This window comes from Mus musculus, chromosome 7 (genome assembly GCF_000001635.26).
Source record: "Mus musculus strain C57BL/6J chromosome 7, GRCm38.p6 C57BL/6J".
NCBI classification, from domain to species: domain Eukaryota; kingdom Metazoa; phylum Chordata; class Mammalia; order Rodentia; family Muridae; genus Mus; species Mus musculus.
The window spans coordinates 105068033-105078912 of NC_000073.6; the positions used below are offsets into that span (position 1 = coordinate 105068033).

A 10880-nucleotide genomic window follows, 5' to 3' on the forward strand; every position below is an offset into this window, starting at 1 on the left:
AAAAAACAATCTGAAGTATTATTCTTTTCAGTGAAAAGTAAAATTAAAAGAACTCTTTGGCCTATTATATGCTGAGGTTATGGCTAGGGATGAATACAAAGAGAGATCTAATGAAGGGTAAGTAAATTTGAAAGCTACTGATACTGAGTCTGATGTGAAAAAATCACAAAATAAGTAATTATAACACATATTTGGAAATAATTCCATAGTATATTAGTAAAGGAAATGGGATATAATATGGGCACATGTCAATCTAAATGAGACATACCATGTTTCCAACACAGTTTTTGAAGACAATTCTATAGCCACCAAATTAGAATTCATTGTACTCAAAGGAACATCAAGACAACACAACCCACAGCACTGCTGTAGAAACATCACTGTCTAGACCCAACAAGTCCAGCCAATGTGTGGCTACTATGAGTGACCCAGCATCTACCACAAAATTCACCCCCTGTGGTTAATAGTTAGGTAATAGGCTAATTTGCTCACATACATTACCTCATCATGTTACAAGTTATGACTCAGACCAGAAAACAAGGCAACAGATGAATTCAGTTTTGGAAGTCAGCTAGCTAGTAACTAAATATCACCACATACTGTATCTGAAAAACTAGATAAAGTGTTAACACAATGGAAGTCAGTAACTGCTTGTCATATTGCTCCACCTTTAAAAGACCATGAATCATAAAAGGTCTGAAATAAATTTCTGAGTATCTAGAGCTGTTTGTGTAATAATTGTAATATTAAGGCAGGATTTTATATTTCTGAGAGGGAGCATTGTTTTACCAAATTATGTAATTGTCTCCAGTTGTGTCTAAATTCCTTGATTTCAGTCCATAGTTTAATTCCAAACCACTGTCTCTCTAATATATCCCCTTTACTCCACTCCCACAAACAACACTTTCTCTTCTGTTTTGCAAGAAATGTATAATTCCCAACAACTTGTTGAGTCATCATCCCCTAATTTCAGTCCAGTTATATATTGTACATTGTACATGTACACACACACACACACACACACACACACACACACACATAAACACGCATGGGAGGGATGGAGGGAGGGAGGGAGGGAGAGACTCCATATTGGTTATATATGTTACATTCTGATTAGCAAGTGTAATTATAAGTAAATAGTTGCTAAATTAATGCATATAAATCCTTCCTTAAAGACTGAAGAGATAAAAGACAGAAGTACATGTTTGTTGCAAATTTGAAAGTTTTCTACATGGTTTTCTATAAATATGAGGCAAATTTTTCAAAGTTAAAGTGTCTTCTATTCCCTCTGTAGGTTTCATGTGCTGTATTATAGAATTAAAGAATGGGTTTTCTGCTTTTGAAAGAATTACACAACATATTATGAAAGAAGTTAGGGTCTCTCAATGGAAGCCAGAAAACTGCAAGAAATACATCTGTGATGAGTTCATACTAACATGCTTCATTCCAACAAGACCCAGTTCCACCCTTCCTCCTTCCTCCTGATAGGGATCCCAGGGCTGGAAGAGTTGCACCTGTGGATTGGCTTTCCCTTCTTTGCAGTGTATTTAATAGCTGTCTTGGGGAACATCATCATCTTATTTGTGATCCAAACTGAACGCAGCCTCCACCAACCCATGTTCTACTTCTTGGCCATGTTGGCATGCACTGATTTGGGCCTATCCACAGCTACTATCCCCAAGATGCTGGGTATTTTCTGGTTCAATCTCAGGGAGATTGCATTTGGAGCCTGCATCACTCAGATGTATATAATCCATACATGCACTGGCCTGGAGTCTGTGGTACTGACAATTATGGCCATAGATCGATATATTGCTATATGTTACCCACTGAGGTACAGTATGATACTCACCAACAAAGTGATAGCTATTCTGGGTATAATCATCATAGTCAGGACTTTGATATTTGTGACTCCATTTATATTTCTGATCTTGAGGTTGCCTTTCTGTGGTGTCCGGATTATTCCACATACCTACTGTGAACACATGGGTTTGGCAAAGCTAGCATGTGCCAATATCAAGGTCAATGTTATTTATGGATTGGTCGCTTTCTCAGTGGGATACATTGATCTGTCTGTGATTGGATTTTCCTACATCCGGATTCTCCAAGCAGTCTTCCGCCTTCCATCCTGGGATGCTCGGCTTAAGGCACTAAGTACATGTGGCTCCCATGTCAGTGTCATGTTGGCATTTTACCTTCCAGCTCTCTTCTCATTCATGACACACCGCTTTGGCCACAATATCCCTCACTACATCCACATACTTCTAGCCAACCTATATGTGGTTGTTCCTCCTGCCCTGAACCCTGTTATCTATGGAGTCAGGACAAAACAGATAAGGGAAAGAGTACTAAGAATGCTTAACCCTAAGATGCACTGAAATTCAGTTCCAAGATCTTCCACAACAGTCCAATAATAAATAAAATAATGGTGTCCAGTCAGAAGTAAACATTAGAAACCCATTCTGTTAAATTTCCACAAGACAGCAAGTGAACAATAAATTCTGAGGAAAAGAATTGCTCATGTCCCCTCACTATCACCATAAAAGCCAATCCCATTACAGGACCCTCCATGGTTCATAAGTTAGTATATGCTATCCAAAGATATTACATAAAGATTCGAAAATCCTATCTCTACTCCAACCTGTGGGAGGTACAGCAAAACCCTTTTTTAAACCTCTTTATGAAGGCATTACATTCCCAGGGAGAGAAAAGAGGATTGGAAAAAGTTTGTGCCCATTAATTACCTTGAGTGGCATTTTCCCACATATTCACATGTCATAGCCAAAGTTCTAGTGGTAAAAAATGGCATGGAATACTATCTAAACCAAGAATAGAGTGGTAAAAGGTGAAATAAATGTCATAAAACATATATTCATTTAATCTCAAGTCCGGCCCTTTCTGGAAGTTTGACCTCAAAAGTACAATAAAAGTCTTTGAAGGTAGGTGTGACTACTTGGGATTCAAGTTCCATGAAGCAGAAGCAGGAGGACTGGAACACATCTGGGCTCATTTTAAGCTACACAAGATCAGTATGTTCCAGACCAGTCTGGGCTACAATAATGAGCTCCTGGCTCAGAGAGGGAGAGGGAGAGGGAGAGGGAGAGGGAGAGGGAGAGGGAGAGGGAGAGGGAGAGAGAGAGAGAGAGAGAGAGAGAGAGAGAGAGAGAGAGAGAGAGAAAAGAAAAGAGAGAAAAAGAAAGAGAGAAAAAGAGAAAGAACAAATGAACAAGAAAGAAAGAACAAAAGAGAGAGAGAGAGAGAAAGAAAGAGAGAAAGAAAAAGATAGATAAAGAAAAGAGAAGAAAGAAAAAAGAAAGAGAGAAAGAAGATATGAAGAAAAGAACAAATGAACAAGAAAGAATGAAAGAAAGAAAGAAAGAAAGAGAGAGAGAGAAAGAGAGATAAAGAAAAGAGAAGAAAAAAGAAAGAAAGAAAGAAAGAACAAATGAAGAAAAGAACAAATGAATAAGAAAGAAAGAAAGAAAGAAAGAAAGAGACAGAAGAAAGAGAGAGACAGAGAAAGAAAGAAAGAAAGAGAAGAAAGAGAGAGAGAAAGAAAGAAAGAAAGACTAAAAACAAAATCTAGATATATCTTTTTGAGTTTCAATATTTCTGCCCACAAAATGTTTAAAAAAAAATTAATTTGATGCTATGAACTCAAAAACACTGGGAAAATGTTTGAATCCTATTGAACTTTAAAGCATTTGGAATTTTGTATACTTAACACAGTATGTCTGCCTTTCCTGGTGTACGTTGATTTATCCTTTTAATCATATTTTGTTTATTCTTTGAAATTTTATGCATATGTACAATATACCTTAATCATATTCATCCTTTGCCCTCCAACATGCCTCATTTCCAACTTCATTTATTTTTCTTTTTCAAATTTAACCTACTGAGTCCAATTAATGCTACCCTTATTGATAAGGAGTCATCTTCTAAGAAGTGGGCAATCTACCAATGGCTTCACCCCAAACAATCATGAATTGACAAATAGCACTTCAGCTAGAGGTAGGACTTCAGCAGATTCTCCCATATCCTTGATGGAGGTTTGTAAATGGCTTGATCTGGGGCAAGTCCTATGCATGCAGCCATTAACTGTTGTGAGGTCATATTCACAGCAGCTGTATCATGTCCAGAAGATATTTCATCACACTCTTCCATATCCTTTGGCTCTTACACTCTTTCTGGGATGCTCTGGGATATTTGGAGACAGGGGAGAATTTCAGGTTAACATAGATGTCCAACTCATACTTGAAGAGACTCTTGCCAGCTCAGGCAGGCCTTGCCCTTCTCTCCCATTCTCTCTGCCTTGCAAAAACCATTATATTACCTAACCCTTGAGAGACTTGAGGCCTCAGGGAGTGGGGAGATCTGGCAGGAGGGAGGGAGAATGGGATGAGGAACTGTGGGAGGGGAGACTGGGGAGGAGGTAACAACTGAACTGTGAGAAAATAAAAGTAATTTTTAAAAATTAGATTACATTCCAAAAGTTAGCCACCAAGGTCTATTCCTGTGTTTGATCATTTCCTCCTCCCAAAGCTGACTAACAAGGTCCAATTATCAAAGTATTGAAGTCCAGCAATCATCCCCCACCTTTGGCTCCCCTAAGTAACATACCCAATCAAAATTAAAGCATTCATCCTAACATGGGGTTTCTCATTTTACCTTTATAAACTGTCATTTTCCTATATGCTATATCTGTCTTCTTACCCAGAGACAAGTCTTTGTCTTATCAGGACAAATACCCCTCCTCCTTCTCCTTTGTTCCCTTCCCTTTCTCTCTCATCCTGTCTTTGCTGCTTATTCTCTGCCTTCTGTCCTCTGGGTAAAATAGATCTCTTGTGCTGAGAACTTGGTTTGGGGGGTCCTGAGCCAATACTTTTCCTTTTACTTCTGAGTACTTATAATCACTTGTTTTTCAGCACTTTGAATAGTTATGGGTCCCTGTCTTAATCATTACCCATTGCCAATCAAAAGCTCTACTAACTTAGCTACACCCCAGTTCTGCAGATCATTAGTTTAGGTGAAATAAAACAAATTAAGAAAAACAAATATCATTTGTTTTATTTCATATGAAGTTGAGATTTATATATAAATAAAGATATATGACCTAAAAGTATGTAGCTGGCTATAAGATGGAAGTAATATGGAATGAGGGGAGAATAAGATAGAACAATGAGTAGATATGTCAAAAGTAGAAATTAACTCTAACTTTGATGGCGATAGTGACCATACTTTGGTAAATCACAGAATATAAAAACCTAAGAGGAATAATGAAGAATTTTAAAATAGACTGTGTTCCCTATTTCCCAACTTCTTCATGGCAAGCAAGCTGTATCTCTCCAGGGAACAGAAGGAATATGAACTGTAATATAAATTTTCCTTTCTAAGAAACAGAGTACAGAACTATTCCTGCCTGCTAGAGGTACTATTTCCATCCAGTAAATTTAATCTCATGGAAAAATGAAGGGATCAAGCCATCTCCATGATACCAGTGGGACTAGAACTAGGCTTACACATGGGAAAGTTGTGAGAATGGCATATGGAAGAAAATCTTGAAGGAAAATTAAACAGAGTCCTGGTGAAAGACCGCTAGTAAATGGCAAGGTGGAGATTGTACCAACTCTAAGCTAAACTCATGTACTCTTTGAGGAGGACTTGGATTATACATGAGGATTCAAGGATCTGAATAACCTTAACAGATAGAGGAGCTTTTGATCAGTCCGTTGTAACTAGTTCTCATGTACTCATAAGGTCTTTGAGTCCTTGTGAGAGTATGTTGCAGAATGTAGATTTGAAACAGAAAGAAAGCTCCTCATTACTTTGATCTCACTTTTGTCTGGTTGATCATCATTAATTAGAAACCTTCCCTAGTCTAAATCTTCCTTTAGCTCCGCTTTCTGCTTGTCAGTTCTCTCTCCCTCTCTCCATTCCTTCCTCCTTTCAACACACACACACACACACACACACACACACACACACACACACACCTTTTGTCCTTTCTACTTTCATTTCCATTTTTACTAATTTCAGGAACTTCTCTTTCCATCTTCTCATTGTCTTCTGTCTTGGGGACACACATGATTCTGTTCTTTCCATTTGCTCTATGTTCTCTCTAACTCCCCATCACTCAGCCCAGAGCCATCCAGTGTATAACACTTAACTCAAACCAGCAAGCTCCCAGGGTGGAGGAAAACTATAGCACCATTTTCCACTGAATGACTTTCTCTCTTCCCCTCATCATCCATTATTCTAAATCCCTTCTCGTTTCCAGTTCCTGCTAAACAGGTTTGATGTTAGATTGAATACTTTTTTAAATTAAAAGAAACTCATATAACTTTCTTTATATTCTAATTTGACTTCAGAGGAATTATTATCAAGCCTCTGGGCCTGGTGCATCTACTCTACACAGTAAGGGCAATGATTTTCAGATCATTGTGAACTTTTTTTAAAATCTTACTGATGCTCTGAGAAGGTACTTTGTATGCTCACATGAAGGAGATGGGCAGAGAGGGGTCATTAACATGGGGAAAGAAAGGTAGAAATTGGAGAAGAGAATGAAAAGCAATATGAATATAGGTGTTGGGGAAAAATAAAAATGAGGGGATTTTTTTTTAGATTATTCTTCAAAACAGGGGCCAAGGATCCTGTAACCAACACACAACTCTTAAGTTAAAATTCCAGTTCTAATGGCTTTGTATGCACAAATAAGAACACCACCATGACAATAGCCATAGACATGCTTATGTGGAAGGGGAAACTTTTCACAGGGTTCCACCCCTAAAGAACTGCAGAAAACTAGTGGCTTTTAGGAGGAGAATTAGACTTCTGTCCCCATATTGACATTCCCATGAAGAGTGGGATCAGTCCCCATATTGACATTCCCATGAAGAGTGCTCAAAACCACCTTGAAAGGCAGAGACTGAAAAGACAGAAATACAGTACATTCTTTCTGAACATGGCTGACAATATGGGCTATGAACTTTCTTTCTAATGGTTTCTATTATACTTTTCTAGAAAACACAAGATTTGGGACTGTGAGGTTTGTTTTTTTTTTTTGTTTGTTTTTGTTTTTGTTTTTTTTGACTCAAACATCAAAACCCAATTATAACTGATGAAGTCACAAAGAAAACCAGTAGCAATGGAAAAAAATTAATATTCACATAAAGAAATATGAATTAGGTCTTTTCCTCAGAATGCCACTTAATACCCTCATGTTATCATGTCAGAAGCCATCTAGGAAAGGCTAAAGACATGCAGGTGACATTTTTGGAGATGGCCCATCATTTTACATGGTTGGGATGAGTAAACTCTGAATTGCAGCACCTTCAGAGATCTCATCTCAGGAGTGATTCTGTTTGCTGATATACCTTTCCTGTCATTATTACATATTCTAATGATTCCTGGATATTAGCCCACCCTATTAGGCAGATTTCCTACAGATCAATGAAGATGTACTATCTTGCAGTAATGCTATGTAGAAAAATTGGCAATTGTTAAATTTATACAAGTAATTTCCAGTCCCCTGAAAAACTGCAATTAGGTCTCTGTAAACCTACATGTGTCGTGGACTAATTGTACTAGAATAAGAAAGCAAGCTTGACACAAATTTATGATCAGGGAAAACATTCATTCTAGGCTAGCTGTGAAACCATTATCTGATAACTGAACATCATAAACTGGGAATGGAAAAATTATTGTATGTGCAAGGGCAGAAAATAAAATATTGACTAATTTACCTATATAAAACTTCAAAACTAATGAGACACAAGGCAGATGATATGCCTTTTGACAAATCTGTGCTGACCTATAACAAAATTTATTGCTTTAAACTTTTAATGAACATATAAAGATAGAAGATGATAATGAATATTTAGTTATATACTAGTCTTAATGAAACACATGTAAACATTTCTGCTGTAACTCATTATTCAATTTCTGATTTGACTTTATCTCAAACTTGCTATGAACTTTTGGAATGTAATGATACTTGGAGAGCCATGTGATTATTTATCCGACGAAAGTATAAGAACTCAGAACAACAATAAGAGGGGCTTTTTTCTTTCAGAAATAAAAAGGAAAGTACTTTTTTTCTTTCACCAATAGAGATATGGGTCTATTTTCTTTACTGAGGGGCTTTTTACTGATTTCAGCAATAAAAAGATAGAAGTTTTTTTCTTTCTCTACACAATAGCGGATGGAGCTCCTTTTTCAAACAGAATGAGTGTGTTCTTTCTGCACTGGTGCTTGCTCAGTGTAACTTGCTCATGGAGTCTTTTGCTCCATCCACCAAATTTTTCGGTGTGTGTGTGTGTGTGTGTGTGAAAAGTTTATTGTGAACGTATCCATGAACACTTGAGCTGATGAGACAGGGAGTCAGGCCTGACCAGAATGTGTGTGTGTATATGAATGTATGTGTCTGTGCATATTGCCAGAGTAAAGGATATTAATTCTTCTCCTTTCTTTTCTCTATGCCTCACAAAGCATTTATGGGTTCCTAGCTTCTCACCTAGCCAATGAGAGGTCAGAGAGAGAGAGAGAGACAGAGAGACAGAGAGACAGAGAGACAGACACAGAGAGAGAGAGAGATCAGTGATTATTAGCAAATATAGTAAGAGAAAGAATCCAGCACTTATTAAAGCACATATAGTAAGACAGTTCCAGAGTAAAAATCCAGCACTTATTAAAACTCAAATAGTAAGAAAGCAGTGCTTACTAAATCCCAATTAATAAGATACAAGGCCACGGATCATTAATCTAGTCTTCCACTGACTCTGTGTCCCACTTCAGTTTACTCCCTAGCCAGGGTAGGCCTCCAGTATTATCACAGGACACTATACCACCTGGCATGAGCAGTTTCACAAGCCATACTTGTGCTTGCTGCCAAGATCTGAATCTTTGACATGGGACGGAAGAAGATAAACACTGACGAATTCCTACTTTATGGCCACATTGTGTCAGATGAAATGAGCAACTTTGCTCCAAAGCCCTGGAAGCTGATTATTTGTGCCCACCCTCACCCCTCAAAAAAATACATAATGTACAGTTGTGGCAAGGATGGCTTTCATATTTGAGTAAGTGTAAGTAATATAAATGTAAGTAGTAAATTAATATGATGGCTGTATAACTTTATTCTAGCTAGCTCCCAGTAACATAACAACGCAGGAAAAAAAAGATTTATTTTAAAGCTTCAACTCAATACCTAGGCTGTCTACCTAATACCCTAAAATAATCTGGCCACCTCCCAGCTAAGAATCCCAATTCTTGCAATGATTGCTTCCACTGTCCAGCTGGACTTGATGAACTCTGTCTTCATTCCTCCTTCTGGCAACTCTGCCTCTCCCTTCTCTGTTTCCTTCCCCTCACTGGCACAAGTCCTGCCATATTCTCTCTTCTGTACAGCCATTGGGTGATCCACACTTACTGACAAAGCAGAGAATAAACAGTAAGTGAAGTGGAAACTTCTTGTTCTTTGGAAAGTTAGTTATGCCAAATGATGATTTTTCTGGGGCACACAACTGAAAGAATTTTCTTTGCAAAAGCAAACACATGAAAGACTGTTTTCCTGAAGCATACACAGGTGAAAGGATGTGTGGATATAGCAGACACAGATGAAAGGATGATTGATGAAGGAGTATAAATATGACCCCGCACACAGTGGCAGAGGAACACTGAACCTTGGTTTGCTCTGCCTAACTATTCTTTGTTAAGGGCATGCATATATTGGTTCGCCTTATATAGTGTTGTTGAGTTCAACTTGTGATGACTCCAATATTAAGAGAAACTCACCAAAGACCTGCTTGTGAGTTTCCTGCGGAGCTTGTCTCTTATGCAGCCTCACCTCAGGACAGTTGGTGAACACAGTGGTTTCTTAGGATTGAACTACAGTTCCTGGTTTGCTGAAAGGACTAGAATGTAGCTGCTGGTCTGAGCATTGTGATTGAGGCACTGTTAGAACCAAGTTTGAGTATCTTGCTGCCAGGGCATATACATCTCAAAGATGTTGGGCTTCACTAAGTTTAATGCAGATAAATTTGAAGACATGGTAGTTGAGAAACAGCTCATCCCTGATGGCTGTGGTGTCAAAAATGTGTCTTATTGTATGTAGTCTCCTGGACAAGCAGGACAAGTGGTCAGCCCTGCCTTCCCGAGGACTCCCAGAGTGCTTTCCTATACTTCGTCAAATTGTGTTCATTAATAAATCTCACATACAATCTACAAAAAAGAAAGAAAGAAAGAAAGAAAGAAAGAAAGAAAGAAAGAAAGAAAGAAAGAAAGAAAGAAAGAAAGAAAGAAAGATGGATGATGAAAACAGTATGATCATTTTGGAAGAATAAGTGTAATAATAAAATAAGTTTTAAAATACGTAATTCACATGTAAATCAACACATCCCTTCAAGCATTCAAAAATATTTATTGAAAGTCATTTTGTGGCCAATGTATTAGTCAAAAATGAAGCTCTAAGGAAAATATAGTCTAGTGGCTAATGCAGAAACTTGAAAAATCAAGTATATTACAATGCATTAAGATTAGATTAAAACACATAAGAGATGTTGGAAGCCCTAAGATAAAGGGGTATTGATTTTCTAGAAACTACCAAAAACTAACCACAAAGAGTGGTATAGATAGATTGTATGATGCAGATGAATATGCCAGAAAACTATATGCCCATGGAACAGAACAAAGAAGCATGAAAGCCTTTTGCTCCTTTTTGGAAAAGGGTGATTCCCAAAGCCTTCCCTATCCTAGCTAATGAAACTCCACACTTGCTATCTCATAAGGTCAAACTTAAAAGTTACTGTGTCTCCCAAGTTCCCTTACAATGAAAGCTACCCTTCAAGCATATCTTCTTGGCCTTGGAATCCTACCTTTATTGT

The 10880-nt window shown here is 37.8% G+C and overlaps 1 protein-coding gene and 1 pseudogene across 1 annotated transcript; both read left to right on the plus strand.

Moving 5' to 3' along the window:
• Positions 1 to 1436: 1436 nt before the first annotated feature.
• Olfr678 (olfactory receptor 678) lies at positions 1437 to 2378 on the plus strand. The gene has a single exon (NM_146758.1). The coding sequence runs from the start codon at positions 1437 to 1439 to the stop codon at positions 2376 to 2378; it is 942 nt and encodes a 313-aa protein (NP_666969.1).
• Positions 8886 to 10151, plus strand: Gm17989 (predicted gene, 17989; annotated as a pseudogene).

Coding starts and splice junctions, on each gene's coding strand:
- Olfr678 (NM_146758.1), top strand. CDS start 1,437: ATGCTTCATTCCAACAAGACCCAGTTCCACCCTTCCTCCTTCCTCCTG.